The sequence below is a fragment of the Ctenopharyngodon idella genome, chromosome 5 (genome assembly GCF_019924925.1).
Source record: "Ctenopharyngodon idella isolate HZGC_01 chromosome 5, HZGC01, whole genome shotgun sequence".
NCBI lineage: Eukaryota > Metazoa > Chordata > Actinopteri > Cypriniformes > Xenocyprididae > Ctenopharyngodon > Ctenopharyngodon idella.
The window spans coordinates 33,891,530-33,917,268 of record NC_067224.1 but is presented as its reverse complement, the minus strand read 5'-3'; the positions used below and the strand labels follow the sequence as shown (position 1 = coordinate 33,917,268).

At 36.1% G+C, this 25,739-nt stretch overlaps 1 protein-coding gene across 1 annotated transcript in view; it reads left to right on the top strand.

Annotated features, from left to right (window-relative positions):
• Positions 1 to 25,739, top strand: part of LOC127512893 (protein unc-13 homolog B) — a 111,144-nt gene that overhangs the window by 50,393 nt on the left and 35,012 nt on the right. The window contains exons 11-20 of the mRNA XM_051894248.1: positions 127 to 214; positions 13,897 to 16,318; positions 17,027 to 17,049; positions 18,192 to 18,235; positions 18,349 to 18,424; positions 21,207 to 21,281; positions 22,255 to 22,474; positions 22,692 to 22,919; positions 23,156 to 23,297; positions 24,972 to 25,141. Coding sequence (XP_051750208.1) covers positions 127 to 214; positions 13,897 to 16,318; positions 17,027 to 17,049; positions 18,192 to 18,235; positions 18,349 to 18,424; positions 21,207 to 21,281; positions 22,255 to 22,474; positions 22,692 to 22,919; positions 23,156 to 23,297; positions 24,972 to 25,141 — 3,488 coding nt within the window. The remainder of the gene's footprint in view (positions 1 to 126; positions 215 to 13,896; positions 16,319 to 17,026; positions 17,050 to 18,191; positions 18,236 to 18,348; positions 18,425 to 21,206; positions 21,282 to 22,254; positions 22,475 to 22,691; positions 22,920 to 23,155; positions 23,298 to 24,971; positions 25,142 to 25,739) is intronic.

Here is a 25,739-nt window from a genome sequence, read left to right as displayed (position 1 = left end):
AATACCCCATGAAATCTAAATTTCTAGTTTTGTTGCCTTTTAGTTCATGTCTGCTAGCTTTGAGACCATATGTATGCTAGTATACTTTAGCCACTTGATCTTATGGCATTTAATTGTCTTTTTCAGTTTCTATGAGGATGGCCCACCTCCTTTCTCTCCTTCCCGTCTGCGCTGGTTGAAGGCCATCAATAAAGTAAGAGTGAAGCTGCATGAGGTAAGAGGGAGAAGAACAAAATGTCTATCACCTTTTAAAATAGTGGAAAATAAATTATTCTTGTGTTTTGTCCTCCCCTTTTCCTCCATTCACTCTTTTGTTCTCTTGATGTTTATATAAACTGAACCCTTCTTATTTCACTGCCCTTCTGCTGTTTGGTTGATTGAGATTCACATATAACAAATTCAGAGGCCACTATTGGGAATGAAAATGACATTTTAGTTGTTTTTTTTTTTTGTTTTTTTTTAATGATGTCAGTTCTTTTTGAGTGGCCTATATTTACAGGAGAAAATTAACAGGTATGTACAATTTTTATATTTGAACATTACTAGTTTGTGTAATGCACACTTTGCTTGTATGTAAAATAAATTTGGAATTTTTGGGGTTAATAGGTTATTATTTTTGTGTAACACTGTTGTGTCTTTGTTTTTTTATTATATATATATATATATATAGGTTTGCCATTGAGGAATTGTGCCTCAATTATTATTATTTTTTTTTTTTATAGCTTAATATTGTCAGTGCAGACTCAGAAGTTGTCGATATAGTATTAGTGCTGTGTCTTCAAATGGAGAAATGACAATGTCTCTGTCTCAGAGATGACTCTCTGAAAACATGCTAGTAACTAGAGTCAACTGCTGCGGTTTTTATATATATATATATATATATATATATATATATATATATATATATATATATGAGAGAGAGAGAGAGAGAGAGAGGAAAAGGGGTCCAAGAAGCAATAAAAATAAATGCCTTAAATTATACAATAAACTAATAAATTCAATACATATTTAAACATTTGTACATTAAATCGTTTTCTATGGAAGCCCATAGAAAAAAAATATTTCTCCGTTTCAGAGTTAAAATATTAAAAGACTGTTGTTGTTGTTGTTTTCTCATAACTGCAACTTTATATTTCCCAGTTATTTTAATATTTATCACAATAACTTTTTTTTTATTTCTTACTCTGATATGGAAATTAGCTGCTATAATTCTCAGAATTATGTTTATCAGATTTCATCAGAATTAAATGAATCAAAATGCATATTACCTGTCTTCATTTATTCTTCATCATAAGAAATGAGAGATGATATTTACCCCACTAATTTAGCTTTGCATTGAATACTTTAGTAATTAATAAAGCGTAATGTATTTCTACCTACACAAATGATCTGATTTGATGATGTATTATCAGTGAAAAATTCAGGGAGCTCATGTGGCTTTTGGATTGTATTTTCAATGGATATTTGTATTAGATCTGGTGAGGGAAAAACAAACAAACTGAACAATAATGTACCTGTTTCAAAGTATTGAATACTAAATAACTGGCAATTGTCAGTCTTGAATCTTGATGAGTTTGTATTGCACTGCTTAGATGATCAAGTCCACCAATCAAGCTGACAGTAAAACCAGTGTTTTTGTTGTTGATATGTTCTCATGATTCTCATAAAACTTTAGTCTGTGGTCTACATTGATATTTGCAATCTGCCTCAGCAGCTGCGTCTTCTGATGCAGCTGCTAGAGGGAGGGAGCGTGGTGATGGGTGATTGCTCTATTGAAACAAAGGCTGTGACAGGGAAAGTGTCGGGCACGAAAGGCATCTCCAAATGATCACTATTTTCTGCTGACAGCTAAAGTAGTGCCTTCTGCCCTTAATGTTTGGAGTATTTGTACAATTTCTTTATTAAAGGATCTGAAGTGCAGGGGGTGTTCCTTTAGCATGGTGTGTGTATGTTTACATTATGTTTGTTTTTGAAAGCATTAAGTACTAGAGACAAGTGTTGAAAGGGACAGGCAAGACAGATATAGATATATAGATTTTTTGCTCATTAGCCAAAGTTACTAGCCACTCAGCATTTTCACTGGCCACAATTTTGACATCTATACCATGAGGGAAAACTGCCATATAGAAATTTTTATTATCATCTCATAATTTGGCAGCAGGTATATTAGGCTGCTGTCACTTTAAGACCTGAGGTACGGATCCATTATACTGTTACTCATGCGTTTTCTTTCTCCACTGTATGCGTTCACTTAAAACATAAATGAATACTTGCCAAGACTGGCATTTTGTCATTATTTTTTGTGCAATGTGCAATGAAAAAGCACTCAAAATGGTTATTGGAAATGTTTCAGATATTTCAGTATCGATATGTATCAAAAAATTTATATTTTTGACAACACTACATTGTACTTAGTTTATTATTTCAGATGCCATTTTAAAAGACTACAATTGAAAAATGTATATATTATATATAATATTCAAAAATGTGTGTGTGTATATATTATATATATATATATATATATATATATATATATATATGTGTGTGTGTGTGTGTGTATATATACATAAGTAAGTATAAACAGTCAAAAAAAAAATCATCTGGTCCTTGGCAGGTCTTAAAATTAGGACATATTACACCATGTCATTATTTATTTAACAAAAACTAGGCCAAAATGGAGAAGCCATGGGTGACAAACTAAGTACAGGAATTAAGAGGGTAAGTAGCAGACAGGCACTGTTAATCAAATATCTTTGATTAACTGATCATCAGCAAGTGTCATTACTCCTATAAAAGCAGAAGTTTTGTCAGTTTGCTGGTCTGGAGCATTCAGGTGTGTATTAACACAATGCCAAGGAGGAAAGACATCAGCAATAATCTTAGAGAGGCAATTGTTGCTGCCATCAATCTGGGAAGGGTTATATGACCTTTTCCAAGCAATTTGAAGTCCATCATTCTACAGTGAGGATGATTATTCACAAGTGGAAAACATTCAAGACAGTTGCCAGTCTTCCCAGGAGTGGACTTCCCAGAAAATTCACCCCAAGGTCAGACTGTGTAATGCTCAGAGAAATTGCAAAAAACCACACCTCAGGAAAGAACTACACCTCAGACTCTGCAGGCCTCAGTTAACATGTTAAATGTTAAAGTTCATGACAGTACAATTAGAAAAAGCCTCAACAAGTATGGCATGTTTATAAGGGTTGCCAGGAGAAAGCTGCTTCTCTCTAAAAAGAACATGCCAGCACGGCTTAGGTTTACAAAGTTGCATCTGAACAAACCACAAGGCTTCTAAAAGCAATGTCCTTTGGACAGATGAGACCAATTTTACAACAGAATGGCTGAAAAAGAAAAGAATCAAGGTGTTGCAATGGCCCAGTAAAAGTCCGGACCTCAACCCAATTGAAATGCTGTGGCAGGACCTTAAGAGAGCTGTGCATAAACAGATGCGGGCCAGAGCGGGCCAAAATTCCTCCAGAACGATGTGAGAGACTGATAAAGTCATACTGAGAATGATTACTTCAAGTTATTGCTGCTAAAAGTAGCTCTACAAGCAACTGAATTATAGTGTGTACTTAGTTTGTCACCCATGATTTCTCCATTTTGTCTTTATTTTTGTTGAATAAATAATGACACGGTGTAATATGTCATGTGTTGTTGTTCATCTGAGGTTGTATTTACTTAATTTTAAGACCTGCTAATGATCATATGATTTTAAATGGCTGGATAGTTCTTTGTTTAAAATAGTCATTTTATCTCAACAAGAAATAATTTGCCATGGCAACTATGTGACATTACTATGGAAACACAACCTTGATTGCTGCATGTGGAGCCGCCCTTGGGCACCTTTTTATATGCATATTTCATGTAGTTTGACTCAATCCAGACAAAAACATTGATCATACAACATGTCTCTTTTTAAAAGACATTAAGTGCTGGTTTAAATTGCTGTCAGATGTCTTGAGAATGAGTTAAACCTCTTATTAATGAAGCTTAGCCATAGTGTTTTATCCAGGATTAAGGAAGTGAAATATTAAATATTAAAATTTTCTTTTTTAGTCAGTTTGATAGATGTCAGTATGTTGTCAACACATTTCCCTAAATTTTTATACTGATGGAAAGTAGGAATCTATTTTCTTTGACAGAACAAAGGAGATTGGCAGAAAATTAGATGGACTTACTGTAAGCTTTTATGCTCATTAAAACTGATTTTAATCACCAGTTGTTGTGGTAACCATTAGTATCCAGTGTTTTTGTTTTAATGCAAAGGTTCGAAGTGGTGACTTGAAATCACACTGCTCAAGGTTTTGTGGAAGGGTATGTTGCATAATGAATGAATTAGTGCTTTTATATGAACAGCTGTTGAGCATGAATGGTGTCAGTGCTCCTTTAAATTGCATTTGAAAACTCCTTTGTGGACACATTTGTTTTCATAGTTGCATAGGTTTCATTTTAGTGTTTCCAAACTGCCGTATATTAATTTCAGGGTCTGTGATAACCTCAGTTTAATAAACTGGAAGAGCACAATTCAACCGCATTCCATAAGGAGTAGCAACTGAATTCCCTCAATAATGGCCCTTCCACAAGGCAGTTAGCGAAGAGATCTTGAGATGGTTAGTTGTATGAAGAAGCTGTTTATGATCATGTGATCTTGTGTGGCGTGATCTTGAGATTTTGAAATCAAGGTAATTTTACTAGAGTAACCTTGGATTTTAAAACTGTTTAAATGCCACATATTCTTTGCGTATTTATATATCTTCATTTGTTTGTTTTATCAAGCACCACATGAAGAGATTATTACAAATGCTAGTTAAGACATCTTTTGTTATTTATGTCATGTCCCACCTGATTGTTGTTGACTTAAGATATTTTTGACTCGAGCACATTTAAAATGTGTGGTGGTTTTATATTCATGAATATAAGAGAACAGGAGATGGGAAAGATGATGAGAGCTGAAAGCTGGAAGGTGATGGGATCATTTTTGTCCTACAGGATTAACACTGAGTTTGAACAGTGGATTGATTAAGCCAAGGCTTGTTTGCATGAAGTATGTATCCATTTGTTAGCTCTTAGACAATAAATTTCACATTTCTTAAAGGGATTTTTCACCCAAAAATGAAAATTCTGCCATCATTTACTCACCTTCAAGTTGTTCCAAACCTGCATGAATTTCTTTCTTCTGCTGTAAACAAAAAAAGATATTTTGAAGTATATGGGTAACCAAACAGTCGATGGGCCCCATTGACTTCCATAGTATGGAGAAAAAAAAAATACTATGGAAGTCAATAAGGCCCACCAAATCTTTGGTTACCAGCATTCTTCAAAATATCATCTTCTGTGTTCAGCAGAAGATAGAAATTCATACAGGTTTGGAACAACTTGAGGGTGAGTAAATGCATTTTCATTTTTGGGTGAACTATCCCTTTAACATGCTTGAAATGGAGAGACATCTAGTAACAGTGCACATACTTTTCCCTGTGGAGTTGAAGCTGCTGGGTTTTTTTCTTATATGATGAATGACTTTGTTCTAGTGGCTGAATCGATAACCACAAGAATGATTATTTGGACATTATTCTGCTTTCTTTTGATAATTCAAAACAGTTTTTAGTGCATGCTTTTTGTGCATATGAAACCAGTGCTAAATGCATTGCTCATCAAGGAAAGAAGTTCATCTTTCTCTGTGATGATATTTGGCTGAGGATCACTGGTATTGTAATACAAATTTAACAGAAGAACGAATTGTTTGATGGTACATGTTCTTTCATCTGCCAGTACTACTGTGTAGAGATGTATCAGGGCAGAATAATTTACTAGTATTGACATTAAATATAGATTTTTCTTTTCAAAATCTATTCTTAACAAAGAAAGTACAAGATACAATGTTAGTATATTTGTGCCTTCTGTGTATCTTCACACAGTTCTTTTAAACTTTTTCTTGTATGCAAAATATAAAGGCATACAAAGAGCCATATAGAACACAGGTCTGTTTATGTAGGCCATTTTTTTTCTTTGTGAAATTGTAGACAGAATATATATTTATTTATATTCCAGACCGGACGAACATTAATATCCGTCAGACCTCAAATGACTATGCCCATTACAATAGTCATCCTCAGAGCTGGAAAACCCTAGAGAGATGGAAGGGAGAGGATGTGTCAAAGAAAATCAGAGCGATAGAGAGGGGGAGATAGAGGCTGAGCTGAAGGGAGAGAGAGAATGGAGCGAATGAATTGGATAAGGAAGAGTTTCTGACTCTGAGTAGTGAGTATGCACAGAATACTAACTGGAAGGAATCAAAGGCCTGTAGGATGACATTGGCTGAAAGTCACCAAAGATATTCACCCCTCCCAAACGCACCTCGCTTCCTTTTCCTGCTGATTTCCCTACAGCGTCCACGGAACCTGTGATAGCACTGTGACACTCTTTACTTCTCCAATGTTGTCTTCCTAATCAGAAGATCAAAGAGAAAGTGTCCTAGAGGGAGTATGGATGTGAAGCGGTGAATGGTACACCATCCAGTAGCTTGTGTATTCGGTTGATAGAGCATCAGTCAGTCAGAACAGAACATTGTGATGTTGTTGTTGGGTTTTTTTTTTAACAACCTGTGAGGTTGGTCAATTATGTAAAAATTTGTATATGTATTTTTATAAATAATCTAATATAAATTATAGAAATCAAATAGCTTATGTAAGGGATCATGCATAGCCAATCAACCATTATCAACTAAATAAAAACCATTAGGGTGATACAAAATCCCTCTGCTTCATGTTGGGGTCTTCCTGATCACCGGCTATTTTGCGTGGTACAGTGGTTCTCAACTAGGGGACCGAGATCCACTAGAGGGCCTCAGTCATCTTCTAAATCGGCTTCAGAATTATTTAAAATAAATTTCAATATTTAAATAATTTAACAATTAATCTTTTTTGTAATTGCCAAATGTGCTAAAAATATCCAAGTGCAATATGTATCATGTAACATAATTTTTTTTTTTAAATCAGGAACTTTTCAATGCACCTCTAAGCTCTCATTTGGCAGTCTTCACTGCAGCGTACAGGTTTGATTAGAGCTACAATATGTAAGATTTTTTTAAAGAAAAACACTATTTTGTCAAGTAGCTAAGTAATACAGCATTCTCCATCATACAGTACATTTTAAAATGAATTGCATGCCATTTGTCAACACAAGCCACCCAGCATTTATTATTAAGATATTTTAAAATCGACCTAGCTTTCTGCAGTGTGCAGCAAGTGTCTCACAGCAGCCGCCGAGCGGACGCACAGAGTAACGTCATAACATCATTTTCAACACAGTCAAATGTATCTAATATGATAAACAGCGCTGTTTCACCTCATACGCTTGACCGGAAGAAGTGGCGCCTGCGGCATAATAAAAGTTCAGCTGCTCCCAAGGCGGGTGTCGCATTGTCTCTCATTAGCAATCTCTTCAGCGGCCTCGTTCAGATCCAACATCACTCGGCCCTGCGCTGCATGCTACAAAACTCGGCGTCACCAAGCTACGCCTTTGTTTTGAATAGGTGATCTGTAGCGGTGAAAAATGTACATATTGTAGCTTTTAAACAAAATTGCCAGATTTTTGATTAGCTCCCTCAAGAATTGTCAGCAAATCTAAAATATTAATATTGCCATACTCTAAATTACTTTACTAATCCGTAAAGCAATTTTCCTGGCAAAAATTACATGAAAAAACTTGCTGCACACATGATGCAACTCATCAAGCACTCTGGACACAGCAACAAGATGATGTCATAGTGAGAGGAAGAAGAGTTGTAGGAGAGATGTGGAGTGTGTACAAGCCTCCGCAAGGGGGAGGAAAAGAGGGAGAAACAGATGGACGGACAAGTGTAGAGTGAGTAAGGCAGAAGTGTGAGGAAGAGAGAGAGAGGGGGAGGAGGAGAATGGGTGAAAGTGTGTGAACACTCACACAGCTGAGGGTGGATGTGTTCTTAGCAACAAGCCAGAGGAGTGTAGGAGGAAGAGACTGGAGAATCAGGGATAGAGGAGTGGAACACTGACACAAATGTGTGTGAAGGAGCAGAAAAGAGTTTGTATATTTGAATGAATTATAGTTTGTCAGTAATTGAAATGAGAAGATGACATTGAGGAGCTTGTCAGGACTATATAGACTTATTTAACTTGGGGTATAATAGAGAAGTTAACTTGTTGGATTACTGTGGAAGCTGCCTGGAGCTTTGGAGAATGGGTGGGTTTAGACTCAATCTGTCATTTTCATTGTATTATTGACATCTATTCTGCCCTTCAGTCCCTTTTTTATGGACTTTGTACATTGGAATCGTAATGTGGAGCTCTTTTTTTTAATTCCACTCTTTCAGAAAATTTACACAATATTGTCCACTTACATCTGTGGTTTAATTGATCTGTTCACTTTCAACGTGGTAAGTTGGATGTTTTTTCTTTGAATGTTTCTGTATTCTGTGGTGCTATATAGAAATAGTTGTTTATAATAATATTAAACAAAGAAACAAATAATTTGATTTAGATATATTTTAATTGTATGCATATTTTTTATATATATATATATTTTTTAAGATTTATGTATTTCTCTCTGCTTTATGTGTTGAGAAGACATTGATTTCTTTAAGTTTTATCCAGTGTATACATATGTTTAAGAAATAATCTAATTATCTGAATAATTTCCTCTCTTATCTAAGGTGTCATGCATTGGTTGATATAAGTTTGAGTGTAACTGTGTTCCTTAGTGGTTCTTTACTATAATTTAGTGCTCGTCAAGTAATATATGTAGACATTGGAGCCGGCTGGCTCTGTCACTCTCATTTTTGTCTTGCTATTTAGTTGCAGTGACTGGAGCCAACAGGTTGTGATTCCAGTATTATGCTTAGGTTTCATTTTATATGTGTGGCAGGGTTAATATTTACTTACTTTACATGCAAAAAAAAGTACCCATATTAAATTCAAAGGTCATGTTGTATGCATTAATTGTGTGGTCAAGCTCTTCGATCCTGACCTTCTACGCATTTCTGTTTTGTTTTTGTTTTTTTTGAACGAGCTGCTGTGAATACACAAAGTAGGCATGACATTGGAAGGCCACGAGAAATGGATAATGGTGCCTGTGGCTGTATGTGTAAGTGAGTTCAGCATGACCCGTGTGGCAGGCAGCCAGAATAAGACCTTGTAAACAGTTAACAGCTTGCCTGGATACAGCAGAAGGCGTTGTTGCTTAACATCACAGAGATTATTGAGTTTGCCGGAAAGGAGAGATGTTATTTTACTGTCACTTTTAAATGCGCACACATGCTCTCCCTAAAATTCCTGACTATTAGCATCTCTGACTAATTCTGACATTATTTCTGACTATTAGCTTCTCAGTTTTAACCACATCATCATAAACTTTTGTCTGGTTTGCAATCTGCCTGAAATATAAAGCAGCAAATCATGAACAGTCCCCCCCCCCCCCCCCCCCCCCCCCCCCCCCCCTTATTTTTGTGCACCATTTTGTGCAGTAATTCTCATTCACATTTTCAATTCACGTTTATTTGTATAGCGCTTTTCACAATACATAGTGTTTCAAAGCAGCTTTACAGAAAATACAAGTGTCTACAAGACAAGAATTTGTTATCAGAGGTGGCTGTGTCCAAGTAATGTCCATATGTCAGAAATGTACAGTTCTAAGATAATACAAATCATGCTAACATCAGTTAGCTGACATTTTGTATTCATTTAAGCAGAAACAATGATTTCATTAAAGCAGATATTGCAAGTTGTGATCATAATGATTACAATATATAGAAAGTAAGTGTTAGACAGTATGTAAACAGATTGCGAACAGCCCATGGGTGCTCACTGTGGCTAATGCTAGGCTTCCATTATTTATTTCCTGTGATCAAAATGCTAAAAAAAAAGGCTATGCAAAAGGCAAAAAATAACATTGCATCTCTTATTCTCCTCCACACAACCTGTTGTTGTAAAAAGTGCTTTTCTCTTTGTTCTTCTTTGTTTTTGCTTTGAAATCTTGCAGGAACATTTAGACAAAATATGATAAAATGATCAATATCAAACCACATAGCTGATTCTTTGTAGTGAAGAATAAATCTGCCATTACTTTTGCTTAGATAGATGAATGTCTGGTCATTCCACTTGACTGTCTGGATGAAATGATTGTGAAACAAGAGAATGTGTGAGAGAAATAGATTGGGGACAGCAATTTTCTGTAGTTGATAGTCATTTTATAGTGCCTCTGGTTGCAATATAGGCTAGTTTTATATTTTAATAAACATGTGATATTTTCATGATCTGTCTTGAGTACTGCCATTAGTGTGAAGGGAAAATCAAATTCTGTCATACAGATCTTGAATGTGTGTGTGTGTGTGTGCGCGCGTGTGCGCGCGTGTGCGCGCGTGTGTGCGCGTGTGTGTGCGTGCGTGCGTGCGAGCGCGTGTGTGTGCGCGTGTGTGTGTGTGCGTGTGTGTGTGTGTGCTGTAGAGAGTGTGCGTTCTATATGTAGCAAGGTCACAGAGTCTAGTAGTGACAGGAGAGACACGTATATTTAAACAGAAATCTCAGTAAAAGGGAAGATTAATGAAAAGCCCTGCCTTTCCTCACATTGTGATCTATACCTACAGATAATTATTCTGTTCTCCTTGTAAATACGGTACTGTACATAGATGATGTGAGAAGTGGTGTGTAAAGCTGTGAGCTCTGAGGAAGTCTTTGCCAATTAATATTCTAATTAATCTTGCAGTCATGAAGAAGCTGTTCTGTATTCAGATCTTTAACCCTCTTTTGCATGATGTCAACTTTAGGCAACAAGCGCACGTTCTTCAGTTTGGCAATAAAATGGTTAATACATGATGATGTTATTTATTATTTATTTATTGTGCATCATGCGGAGGATGCACATTTTTGCTCTGGATTGCTACCTTCAGGAAAACATTTTTCACTTTTTTTCACCTATTATATGATTTTTAATGGATTTTTTTCATGAAGTGAAATTAATTTTACAACATGAAGTCATACAAATTATTTGTATGCAATGAAAAATTGCTTGAAATGTTTGTTGCCTTAAAGAAACTTTATGGTTAATCGGTAACACTTTACAATAAGGTTCATTAGTTAACATTAGTTAACTACATTAGTTACAATGAACTAATAATGAACTGCACTTATACAGCATTTATTAATCTTTGTTAATGTCAATTTCAACATTTACTAATACATTATTAAAATCTTGTTAACATAGTTAATGCACTGTGAACTAACATGAACAAACAATGAACAACTGTATTTTCATTAACTAACGTTAACGAAGATAAGTAAATACAGTAAAAATGTATTGCTCATGGTTACTTCATGTTACTTAATACATTAGCTAATGTTTAACTAATGAACCTTATTGTAAAGTGTTACCATTTAATCATTTGTTTTTGATTTCAGTAATAAGATCTGTTTTATGCAAGAAAAGGGAGTCAAATAATGGAATTCAAACACAATTTAAACAATTTATTTTTTTCCCCCTCATATACCTGCAATAGAGGTTTTAAGAATAGTAATATGTAGCATCTTCTGAACAAAACTGTTGAAGCTGGGTGAAATGACTCTGAAATGATTTTAGCTGCCCTCAGTGAAATGTTCCTCAAGCACTCAGTGTCACAAACATCTCACTCTGGCTGGCACCTCTTTTTTTCTCTCCTTCCCATATACCTCATTTTCTTTTCTACCTCCCTGTCTCAATGGCATTTGCCACTGAGGTAAACATTCTCCACATTTAAAGTTAGTGTTGTAAGTGGTAGTTTGTTTACTCTCTGCTTTCTCCTCCCAGTGTCCTCTCCTCTTCTGTTTGTTCTGTGCCTTTGTCTTCCACACATTTAGGGAGACAGCAAATACATGGATTGAAGATTTTGGGAAAATGCATACATGCAGAGATCTCACTTTTAGCTCTTGTGCTTCAGCAATCTCACAAAGCCACATTAGCGTTCTTCTCACTATGTTTATGTGGATCACTCACCCCTGAATGCCCTTACCTACAGTAAAAGACAGAGAGAGTGGGAGCGAGAGGAAGAGACAAGGTGAAAAGGCGAGACTGAGAGGCATGCGAGGAGACTAGTGAAGCGTAAGACTGTGTAAACCACATGTAACATAAAAATTGTTGGGCTTTTGAAAACTCATATCCGGTTATTGCTAGTTAGGCAAGTGTGAGAGCACTATGGAGAAAAACTAGGGTATGCAATCACACATGGTATAACACTCTTAACACCGTATCTAACACTGTGGTTTAACCACACTAACTCATCTTCTCTCAGCCTCACTCTCCAATCTAACATCACCTCAGAGAGACATACCGAACCATGTACTTATTTGTGGGAGAATGCTAAGTTATGTAGTTGGCGTCTGTCAAATAAAATAAGCAGCATGCAAACTCACAGAGCAGGGGTGTCAAAATAAGATAAGGAGAAAAACTGACTCTCTCTTGAGTCATACTGGGTTAACATCCATGAGTCGCTTTACAGTTCCTGATTGCCTGTGTAACTTGTCTCATTAAGTTGATGCTTGGAAGCAGATAACAGTAATGGGAAAGTAAAGAGAAATATAGAGGAAGGTAGTTTTATTCAGGTAATTGCCATCTTTACATAGAGACATATATCTATCTACTGAGAACCTGAATGCAGGTATAGCAAATGGTTTCCATAGCTACTGTTCCAGTGTCACATGATTTTGCACTAACATGTGACATTTTCTCTGCTTAATTGACTCTCCACAAGGAGCCGAGGAGCCAGAATGCCTCTTCAGCTCTCCTAAAACTCCAGTTATTTTTATATACTGAAATCCAAAGTGAATGAGATGTTCTAGAATGTGTATTTTGCAGTATATTTCTTATATTAGTATATGACTATCAACTAAATACCAAGTGAATATTCATTTGTGGTTTGAATGTAAGCCTTTTGTAGCCAAACATTTTTATTGCTTCATGTATTCTGTGGCACACTTATGAACTAGTATACATGGCATATCATAGAACATAATATAGAAAAAAAAACAATATTATGACAATACTGTGTTGCCATGGAACGTTCTTAGCAGGTGTTTAGTTTATCTTTTGTACTTCTTATCTGTTGTGTGCTTTTTCTCCAGCAGATAAGCAAAGCCAAAAGATACTGTTGCATTTTCAGCCTTTGTATATTATTGATAGAATGCAAGTATTATGTTAATTTATTTCCTTCTACCTTATTTATTTATTATATAATTATTATTATCACTGATTTACTTCAAAAGACAGTGCCTATTATTTAGGTGTGTGTGTGTGTGTGTGTGTGTGTGTGTGTGTGTGTGTGTGTGTGTGTGAAGTAGATTTTTGTACCCAGGGTATGAAGAAACAAAGTGATAATTTTCAGGCGTGTTTTTGGGGGGGATTTGCTAGCCACAACGATAGAGCTATTTACTTTGGCATACATATTATTACTGTCACATTTCCACATAATTTAAATATACTTTGGTGTCAATGGTATTTGCACCGGGTAATGTGAAAATTGATAATTGGACACTTTCATTGTGTGCTACTGTTGAGCAAACTGCTCTAAGACAGCTTTCATAATGGATATGCAGATTATAAATTCTCAGTACTAATGAATTCTGGGATCACTTTTATTAGTGTTGCAAATCCATGACAAAACTTTGACAAGAGAGGAAATTAACTATAAGTTAAACTTAAGACATAGTACCAAAAAAATATAATCAATAATTTGCTTTTCTGAACTGAATTGGTAAATTTGCACTGGTGTGATTCTTTTAAATGTCCTTTTCTCCCTTATTCGTGGACCAAGTCCTGCTTAAATTGACTGACAGTCTATCACTTGTATCATCAGATGCTGTATTTCAAGCCTGAGTAATGTGATAAAAATCCACAGCACAGAAGAAGCGAGGGGAAGCGATGTTCTCCCGCAACCGCTGCAATGGACAGGATGGCACGGGCGTCCCTCAGTATCCCCGACCCAAAAAGAAAACTGCAGTGCCAAAGAGAAGGCAGCCTAATCCCAGAGTTGCTCTGGTGTTGCGTGGGAAAATTCATCGTTTCTTGCAGGGATCTGCAGATCATACTGTCCAGCCTTGTGGTCTTTACAATGCTGGTATTGAAGAACAGGATGAAGAGGGTGAAGAGGATGTTGAAAAGTTGCAGAACTATTACAGGAGAGAATTAGCTTCAGCAGAGGTCTGCTGCTTGCCTCAGGTGCCAAATGGACATGGGCTGGGAGAAGTTTCTGAGGCACCTTGCGTCGGTGAAGTGGAACTAAATCGAGAAGGAGGCATCAGGATTCCTTGCACTTTGCAGCACAACAGTAATTTGACAGTGGTTCAAAACCAAATATCGCAAGATCTAAATGGGACTGAGTGTTCAACTGGTAAAGCACTTGATGGTGAGCCTAAAAGACAGACAGACACTCTGCTGTGCAGGTTTAATATGTTGGTGCAGGATGAAGTTGTGGAGGGGAATAATGAGGACTATCAAGAGGAAGAATCAAGTGCTATCGTTGAGCACATACTGAAGGAATTGCGAGGGATCAACAAAATTCAAGAGGAGATTTCAGACTTGAGGGAGTACTTGTCATCTGTTCGTGGTTCTGTTGAGGAGGTCTCTAGCTGTGTAGATGCCGTTTTATTGGAAATTGAATGCATGCGGTCTGGAAACAAATCTGGTGTGGAGACTTGGCCAGGAGCAATGGGGGGCACTGAAGGTCCCTCCCACCATCACAAATTAAGTAATGCTGCTAGTATAGGTTGCTTTAAGCCTTATGCTGATGAATCCTCAAGTAGCTGTGGTGATATACTCTCGGAATATCAAGTTCTTGATGGGAAACACAAAGATGTGCCAAGACAGTCCGCTTTCACTAGTGCTGAGACTTCAAACCACAATGAACACCATCCATTTACACAAGAAACATCGGATCGAAGGTCAGATGTATCTCAAGGTGCAGGGAGAAGGAAGCTCAGCTTTGGTTACCTTGAGCGCCAGGATGGACAGGACTGTCCAAGCACCAGTTCTCTGTCCTCGGGTCAGAGTTCCAAGTCTGAGTCTGATCCAGAAAGACCCACCTCTGGACAGGGCAATACAGGGTGTGAATGTCAGACCTGGAACCCAGTGGCTTTAAAATGCAGTGGGAGTGGAGAGATCGGATGGAGCGAAGATGATTCTTGCTCCAGACAAGGCAGTTTTGAAGAGGCAGAGTGCTGCACAGGTGAAGTAAACCGTTGGGACCCATCAAGAGCTGCAAGTACTTGTACAATGGGCACCTCAGATCAAATATCCATAGTAACTGGTAAACACTACAACTCTCCTGCTAGTACATGCAGTAGAGAGGATTGGAAGCAGTATGATGCAGAAATGCTCCATGAAGAACCTGGTTTGGGCTGCCATAATTGCAAAGGAGATGGTGAATGTCCTCAGAGCTCTCTGTATCAGAATGACATTTATCATGTATCTTCTTGTGAAAATTGCCTTATAAAGCTTCCATTTAAAGGTGAGTCAATAGAAAGTGTGATTGCTGAGCCATCCAGGAGCCTTCTATATGAAGGTACATCACTATATAATCAAAATGTCCCTGGTTGGAAGCCTGACTCTGCTGATGACAGTAATGTTGCCTTAAATGTAAAAAAGTTTGGTCGAGCAGTTCTTGACTTTAAAACTGCCTTGCGGGGAGCTCTGAAGAAGATGGATGGAACTAGTGCTACTTTGCCTGGAGAAAAGGTTGAAGTCCATCCACCGATCTCTCTGTGTGGGAAGCAACAAGGAATGATGATGACTGGGACACCAAATTTAGAGATGGCTCAGATAGAGATGGAGACTCCACAAACAGAAACAAATTATTCTGAGAGGCCTCAAGCCATCAGTACTGAGAAAGGCTTCGCAGAGATACCTCAATGCATCTCCACCAAAGCAAAACCTGAATCACCTCCTCACCAGCATAATAGTGAAGATTCAGAACATCCAAATTCTCCAGGGTTGGACTCATCCAACAGTAATGCGTCAGATGCTACATCTGGACATCCAACCAGTGCTCATTTAACACAGAGTTTCTCTACAGACATTATCCCAGACTCTTTTTCCCCTGAGGAACTAGTTGAAGAGGAGCAGAGAACACTAACGGGGGAAACGAAGCCTCCCACTGAGTCCTCCACAGAAGGAGGTAGCGAAGCAGAGCTTAGTCAGCGGGATGCACGGCGTCTGAAGTGCCTCAGGAGTTTCCAGCAGATTCTGAGGGAGAAGAGAGAGTCCAGAAGACAACTCAGTATAGTGACCATGTCAACATTTTCTGAAGATGATTTGAACCCAGGTATATTGAGATTTGAGGCCCTTTGCTTCATATTCATTGTTCTGTTTTATTGGGATGTGTTATAAGTTTTTGGCTGAAATTTCAAATTTGCAGTGTTAGTGCTTTCTGGTAACTCAATCATATGAAATAAATTATCATGTCAGAAATGGAAAGTAAATAATTCTGATGACCATGCGCAAATCAAACGTGTCTCACAAATAGTGTGCAACATTTAAATGCTACACTTTTTTTTTTTTTTTTTCCCCTGTAAAAAAACAGATCTCATCAGAAACTGCTGATTCTTGTAGCCAGTGGGTGTTTGGTCCTTTCCTGCAGATATATTAGCTAGCGCCTTGCTGGGTGTTAAACTAGTCTTGTTTCCCCAGGCTCAAACAAACTAATTACACTCACTGAATTGAAATGAAAACAAATCTGACATGAAAGCAGAGTGCAAGGAAAATTTAGGAGCCATTATAAATGAATAAAACTTCTCAATGAAACTTTCATGAACCGTCTAGATCAATTGCAAAATCCCCACAGTTATGCAGTTCATATTCCCGGTCCATATACATAAACAAGGTTATTAAATTCCCCGTCTACAGATATAAATATGTTCTTGGACAAGACGTTTATTTGCTTTATAATGTTGTGTCTAGTTAAAGAGTGCTGTCTTGGTTCTGGCTAACAATTATAGTGATAGTTTGATGTGCTATTTGTTGTTATTTTCAGATGGAAGCCAGGATGAAGATCAGGTTATATCTTTTTCACATTGTTTAAAAAGTGCCTTGATGTTTTATGTTTGCAGTGCTAAAGATAAATAATGCTGTTTAATGGTCTTTAATGTGCATGGTATTAACAGACTCCTTTTTGTGTTTACTGCATTGTGTTAAATTAGTTATGTCTATGTTTTATTTTATTTAGTTTAAATCATTCCTTGTTCTCATTGTAAGCTATGCTGCACTGTAAACACTACACACATTTTCAGACTGTTATTGATTGTAGCTCATTAAAGTATCCCTCCCGGTTATACCATATAAAATAGAAACTGTGATGGCAGATACATTTAAGGCCTGTTGCTAGAGTTGCTGAGTCAGAGTTTTATAGTAGCAATGATTTTTTTTTTTCTTCCATCAACCTTTTTGTTTTGAGGGGTTTGGCATTAGGGATAGGTTTGTGTAAGGAATTTAATTATTTTGTTGCAATTACATCAATAATTCTAGGTATTTTTGAGAAAGAAATGTTTCTAAATAAAAACAAATCACTTAGTGCACTTGCAGCCTGTTGCCAAATAATGAGTTAAGAGATAAAATGGTGTGTTTACATTTTTATTACAGCACAGAGATGGCATAAATGCCATTCAATACTTTGTCTTAATTTTATATTACATAAAAATAATAAAAAAAATAATAATAATTTTAATTATACATTATTTTTTTTAATTATAAAATTAATTTTGCTAACATATATTTTATTTTATTCATCTAATTTGTTAAAAATTTTGGTATAATTTCTTTTATTTGCAAAATAAGTCTGCATCTTTCTGTATTCATCTTGCATCAAAAGCAAAATTTCGCTGTGTTAGATATATTGTACTATTGTGTGTCTTGAAAGTAAATTAAATTGGGATTTTCTGACAGGAAGTGTACATTAGAGTTTTGAGTACTAGGATCTGAGCCCTTGCATGTTTCATCCTGTCTTGACTAGAAGTTTTCTCATGACTGGAAAATTCTGATTGTAGTCATAAATATAGTGGTGAAATTCAATCAACCAAACAGCAGGGTTTTCACTATTCCTCTTTCTCCCTGTCTCCCATGTGCTGTTTTTGTTGCTTATGTGAAGCTTTAACATTTTATAATTGTTTTAATGCATGACAATATGATCATCCTTTCAACAGAATATCAATGGAGACCATAACAAACATCCATGGGCCAAACCTGGGTATGATCCTCTTGCTCATTCTTTTTCACTGTTTGAACCATGTTGTTGTTTAGCTGTTCTTCACCAAATTTTTGTTTTCCATTACTGGAATATCCATATTTTTTTATCTTCAGGGGAGGAGGAATATTTGGCATTGATAGCATGCCTGACCTTAGGAAGAGGAAGCCTATTCCTTTGGTTAGCGAAGTGGTGAGAGTTTTTTTTTTTTTTTTTTTTGTTCATTTTCCACACCTCCACCCATATTGAAACAACATTCTGCCACATTGCTTAGTAATATTTCCCTCTTTACTGGGTATATACAGATTTGACTTATTGTAATATAACTAACCTAACCTAACTCATATAATTGCAAAAGTTTAACTGAAATCTGGTCTTCTTTTGTCATTTTACTTAATGCTTTCCTTTACTACTAGGCCATGGTAAGTAAACCTTTTCTATTAGTGAATGCATCACAATTTAAGGTTTACTTTTTTTTTTTTTTTTTCAGCTTTTACTCAAAGCGGACTAAAGAAAAAACATTCAGGCATATGTTTACATTATTGTAGGTGTAGACTGTTATTTTGGCTATAACGTTGTGTCCTAGTCAGACATGATGTGATAAGATTCCAGTGACAAGCAATTCATCAGTCCACACTGAAATCAAAAGTGTTGTGTGCATTTCACAAGGCGAAAAAATATATTATACTTTAGATCATGTAAAAAATGTTGTTTTGTGCTCAGTTTCATTTCCAGAGTGTGATGCTGCTCAATTCTGGTGTGGTTGAAATGAGCAGTAATAAATCACCAATGAATGAGCGCGTGACATCCTGTCTCAGAAGGGTTTGATATTACAAATGGTCTGTTTTTGTTTATAATGGATTTTGGCATCCATGTAAATGTGTCAATGTAATTTTCCAGCAATCTTGTTATTGAATGTCCTCTCTTCACCCTTAAAGAGGGACATCTTATGTGACTGGTGTTGCATTAAAAACCATGTGAGTGTGTACTTTTGAGAAAAGAAGCTCTATTTGAAGTGTTTGTCTTCTCCAGTCCATGTTCATGAGTCAGAAATGGGTAACTTTCATCAATCAGCCTTTGTTGCTATAAAATTGAAACCCACACAGATACATTTGACTGCTGTAGGGGACAAAAAAGAATAAATGCAAAATAAAAACAGACTTGATCTGAAGCTTTTGACTTACACAACAGTTTTCATGGCAACGAAGGCTTCTTTTTTTTGTAAAGTGTGATTAAGATATGCACAAAGGTTTTTGCATAACTCTGAAATACTTGATTCTGAATGTTCAGTCACTGAAATCGGTGGTCATATATTTTTGTGTAATGAATCGTGGATGCTGCAATTGAACATTGAATGATTTCCCACTTAGCTGTGATAATTTTATATCTTGCATATCACTTTGTGGTCTCTCTGTTCTCTCATAGAATGTCAGTCAATATCAATCATTGTCCATTGATTGATTGATTTTGCAGCTGTAATATACGGGATCACCCTGTTGGGGTTTATTTTTAATTACTGACCGGTTGACTGTATATTATCTGTGACTCATTTATTTAACACTTTATAAGGTTTTACTGTATATGTTACATTAACATTTAATGCATTAGGCATCATGAACTAACAGTGAACAGTAACTTTTTCTGCCTGAATTAATCTAGGTGTATGTTCATTAATAATTAGTATTAGACATTTTATAATAATCAGTGCATTGACAATGTAGAAAATTTTACCATTAAAAGTTAATATGTTAACAAATATAATAAGTTACAAAGAATAACATTATCCAATGATCCTATTATAGTGTTGTTCATTGTTAGTTCATGTTAATGCTTGCTGTAACTGGAGTTTAATTGGAATTTTAATAATTTGAGACTTTTTGAATTTTATGGAAGTATGTTTGATAAATATATATATATATTATATTTAAATATTGTTTTAAACATTATTTTATGTTCAAATTACTTTTTAGTAATAACAATTTGTGCCAGCCAAATGATAAATAAGTGAAAAAATTACTCAGATTTTTTTGGATTCTGTTTTGTTTGTAGATATTCCATTTTCTCCTAGCAATGTAGTATCAATCCTTGTATTTAACTTTCAAGCCTTTTTAATTGACTGAACCTTAGCCATGACCTGCCAGCCCCCTCACTCACCCTGTACCACTCACGATTGACTAGCTGGGCAATTGATGGCCAGGGGAAATATAAAGCCAGCCATTTGCTTGTGTTGAATCACTGTCATTAGCTATGAGAGGCTAAATTGTGCTCTTATCTCTGTTCCCATGGAAAATCAATCTTTGGAGTATTTGTCTGCCTTTAGCTATGAAACAATCACTGATAGTTTTTTCAGCATGTTCTATCGACGGTCTTTATAGGCTGGTTTTGGTGGCTGTTGTTGGTACTATTGTTTATTATGGTATTTAGTAATATAAGAAGGTAGAAATAGTTTAGTCTGAAAACTTTTCAAAGGTATAGTTCACACCAAAAAAATTTTTATCATCACTTACTCACCCTCAAGTTGTTCCAAACCTGTATGAGTTTCTTTCTTCTGTTGAACACAAAAGAAGATATTTTAAAGAAATGATGACAAAATTTTCATTTTTGGGTGAACTATCCCTTTAAATAGAATTTTAGCATATTAATGGGAATATAGTAGATACAGGCATGAACTAACATTTACCACATGTTTAAGGAAAATAACAGACAATTTGCTAAACCCACTGGGCGGCACAAATAATGTTACAGAACCATAATAGTATTATCAGTACTACACTCTAAAATATGCTGGGTTGCTTCAGTCTATGTTTGGGTCAAATTTAAAAATTTAATTAAAAAAATTAAACCAACAGTTGGGTTTGTCCACATTTAACCCAAACATGGGTTGATACAACCAAGAATTTTTAGAGTGTACTATTACTAATTGTATAATTAAGCACATGTTCATATTCAACCATTGTTCCCCTCTCTGGTACAGTCTCTGGTACAGTCCAGGAAAGCAGGGATCTCGCACACATTAGCTGCACGCTCTTCACTCAAGGATGAAGAACTGGTAAGACCTGCAAAATACTCAAATACTCAACCCAATTGTTAAAGTTGCAATGTAACAGAAGTAGTGACGGATCTTTTCCTTCCGTATTGTGACGTACATCTAAATGAAACGGATTATCAAAAAGATTAAACAAAAATGTAGGACGGGGATTTGGTGTTCTATCCAGTGATTGTTGATTGGAATGGCAGCAGATCTAAATGCGAGTTTGAAGTAGATTTTGATAAAGGGGCGGGGTTTAAGCAGACTAAATGATTGCAAAAGTCCTGCTTAAGACACCAGAGGGAAGTAAAAAAATAAAAAATAAAAAAATTATAATAATAAAAAATGAATAAATAAAAGAAACCCATGTGTGGATGTATCATTCACAATAAGACCAATAACAAGCATTTAGAAAACTTTTTTGGAGCTTGACAGCATCTGTCCCCTTTCACTTTCATTGAATATGCCATAGCTTGTGTTATTCATTGTGTGGTTCGGAATGACACAAGGGTCACAATGATAATGGAGTAATTGTTGACAGAATTAAAATGTTCTGTTTTTCATTTCTAGCTTAGATTTTCTAGTCTTGTATCAAAATTTAGAGTTACCCTTCATATGCTCCGGATTGATAAATGTTTGTGTAGGTGTACGCCACCTACACCTTATGTAGATAAAGATGTGTGATGTGGCTCTTATTTGGTCATCACTTTGACACCTGTCTGCCCACTCCCATAACTACACCTACACCAATATTTATAAAACATATCTTGCACTCTTACACTTACCTGCTATTTTTCCTTCTCAATGATTTTCCTCGTTTTCTGTTTAAACCATTCTTAACCATTTTCTTTCTTTTCATTTTTTTCACATTTTCACTGTCTTTTCAACACGTACTACATTTGAGCTGGGCTTTGTTTTGAAATGTCATCTTCAGGGTTGCGTCTAGTGCCCATTTCTGGCAGACGCTATTTTCAGTTTCTTTCTCTCTCTGTAGAAGAATCACGTGTACAAGAAGACCCTCCAGGCTCTGATTTACCCCATTTCTTGCACGACACCCCATAACTTTGAAGTGTGGACAGCCACCACGCCCACCTACTGCTATGAGTGTGAGGGTTTGTTGTGGGGTATCGCACGGCAGGGCATGCGCTGCTCAGAGTGCGGAGTCAAATGCCATGAAAAATGCCAGGAGCTTCTTAACGCAGACTGTTTGCAGAGTGAGTCACTAACCAAATACAGAAAACAAGCAACAACAACAACAAAAAAATATATATATTGTTACTTCCCATGTGCACTATCCCTTATGAATGTTACACCTGTGCCATTGACAAATGCTTTTTAATAAAAGTAACCAACTGATTGACCAGAAAGCTTGTAAAAATGATGATGTTGTATAGTGCAATTAAATTATAAATGCATCTCTCTAATTGCCAGGAGCTGCTGAGAAGAGCTCCAAAACGGGAGCAGAGGACAGAACCCAGCATATCATAGCAGCCATGAAGGACCGCATGAAGATCCGAGAGAGGAACAAGCCTGAAATCTTTGAGATGATAAGGCTTGTGTTCAATATGAATAAACTAATCCATGCTCAGCAGATGAAGGCCATCAAACAGACTGTGCTTGATGGAACATCAAAGTGGTCTGCCAAAATCTCCATCACAGGTACGATAGCAGGGGCGGCTGTTATTGCTCTGTACTCTGATTGAAATGTTTAGAGTAGATACCTTTCAGTGATCTATATATTCAAAGAACAATCATGTAAATGCAGATTTCTATTAGTAAATAATGTCCTGTGCCTGCATTGTTTGTTTGTTTTTTACATTCATTTTTTTTTACCGATTGTGACTTCATTATAAAAGATTGTTCAGATTCTGTGTGTTCATGTGTTTTTTTTCTAGTGGTAAGCGCTCAGGGCCTGCAGGCTAAAGACAGAACTGGTTCCAGTGATCCGTATGTGACTGTTCAGGTTGGCAAGACTAAGAAGAGAACCAAAACTATCTACGGTAACCTTAACCCTGTGTGGGAGGAGACGTTCAACTTGTGAGTCTAATACAGTATTTTCATTTCTCTTGAAATCCTGGTTTTACTTGCTTTGTTCTTATTCTCATTTCTTTTCTATGTGATCAGACAAAAAACCTTTGTCTCTGATATTACTTCTAAGATTTCTTAAAACAGAAACAAAAATAAATCAATGAAATTATAAAGTGTTTTAAAAAACTAAAATAATGAAAAATAAATCACAAATGAGACAATTATTGACATACTGTAAGAGCACTGAGCTATAGAATAAATGTGGACATTCAAACGCACAGTGTAAATGACTCAAACTTATAGCATTTGCAGAGACCATTTACTCTGAAACATTATTGTTTAGCAGATTATAAACATCTATGTTTGAGCAGATATCCACAAACACAGTATTTCACAGTAAACACTAGTCTAAACATTCTAATATTGTTACAGTGTAAACTCTCATATTACTTTTATACCATATTGTGTTTTATATTATATAGCATAAAAACATCCTTGTGTCATATATTTATATTTATTTAGCATTGAAAGGTTGCTTACCTGCCTATTTCCTATTTCTACGTGGTTCCGTCGATTTCACACATTTTAGTCTGGCAATAGTTCAACTCGTACAATGTGTACAAGTTTATGTAACAATAACTAATGTAAATAAGAACAAATTACTTACCTCCGCTGGATCAATCGTGTTCTTCTTCTGAGGTAAATCCAAGGCTTATTCCTCACAGTGTGTCTTCCAAACTCGATAAAAAGCAGAGGAATGATGAAGGTTGATGTTTGTTTATCAAGGTGATGGGACGTTTTTACAGGTTTGCGTGCCTCATGTGGACAGTTTGCATGTGAATCGCTTGCTCTGCGTGTGGGTGTGGTCATATTACAGGTAATGAGCAGAGATGTGAGAAATTGTACCTCTCATTGGTTTCATACGGATTACATAAATAGAGAATATTTGTTTTTGATATGAATTCATTTAAAAGTAGACACTTCAAGCTTTCTAAAGGCATATCTCTCATGCCTGTATAGCAAGTATTTGCTAAGTTACAGTTCATTTTCAGAAGCGTTCAGAATGGACTTCACTGAGAGAGAGACGGCAGAACGAGCATACTGTTTGTTTTCTTTATTTTGCAAAAAGCACAACATTTAGTTTTTTATTGTGAGTGTACACAAATAAAAGTAAACTTAGTTTTGAATGCTGTATAACACTTATCTGTATGACCAAAATCGACGGAGTATTTTGAGTCTCATTCGCACTGATAAGAAAAAAAGCCAAGGTGGTTGTGCCCGCGTGACCGTCAACCCCAGGGGGTTAATATAAGATTTTAAAGAGATCTCCCACAGACTAAAATGTCAAAGTCGAGTCAAAGCTTTCTATTCTTACTAGGGGAGTTTCTGGCAGAGCTAAGACAACATACAATGTGCAAAGTGTGCACTGCTTTAAAGAAGTGTTAATAATCAATATAATTCTAAAAGTAATACAGTTTAGTTCATTATAATAACTGTAGACTGTTTGCAGTTGTAAATAAATATAGCAACTTGTGTTGAAATCACAGGTGTGCAGATTGTAAATTTTTGTGATTTTGCAAAAGTCATTTGGATTATAGAACAAATACTCTCTTTTACATCCACAAATAATCTCTTTTATGAAGCAGCTGTGATTTGTTCACAACTTTTCCTTTTCCTCTTCAGTGAGTGCCACAATTCATCTGATCGCATTAAACTGCGCGTATGGGATGAAGATGATGATATAAAGTCTCGTGTGAAGCAGCGTCTGAAAAGGGAATCCGATGACTTTTTGGGTCAGAGCATCATCGAGGTCCGAACCCTCAGCGGAGAAATGGACGTCTGGTATAACCTTGGTAAGTTCCTCAGTCTATGTGTGTTTCAATGTCGAGTAGTATTTGATCTCTTTAAATTATATGTATTTTTTTTAACTCTCTGGGGCTTTGAATGTGGCACTCGTGTGTTCTATACAGCTGTACAGTCATGACGTTAGTTTGCAGACAAACCGGAAGTCTAATTCATTGTGGGTTCCCTCTGGGGTTTTGAATGGGTTTTTACAATAATTGTTTTTGAATTAGTTCATTTGTTTGATTTAGTAGTTAACATTTACTAGAAAAAGAGGCTTTCACGTTTTGTTCTATAAAATAAATTACAGTCACATCTTAAGCATGGATTTTGAAACCTTTGTGTGCTTTAATGTTGCCAACAAGGTGCTTCATAAGGACTAATTAAGAACTTTTTTTTTTTTTTCGTCATAAATCTAAAACTGATGTTCGAAAAAACCCATTAGAAATTCTCGAGGGAACCCATGACTAGACAGTGCTAATTTTCTTAAAGGGATTAGGACTAAAAACAGAATGGCTCCATTGTGTCACACAAGAAATTAAACCATCTGTCTGCTCAAGGGTTGGGATTTCAGTGCAGGTCATAAACGATCTATGCCTAAAATATGAA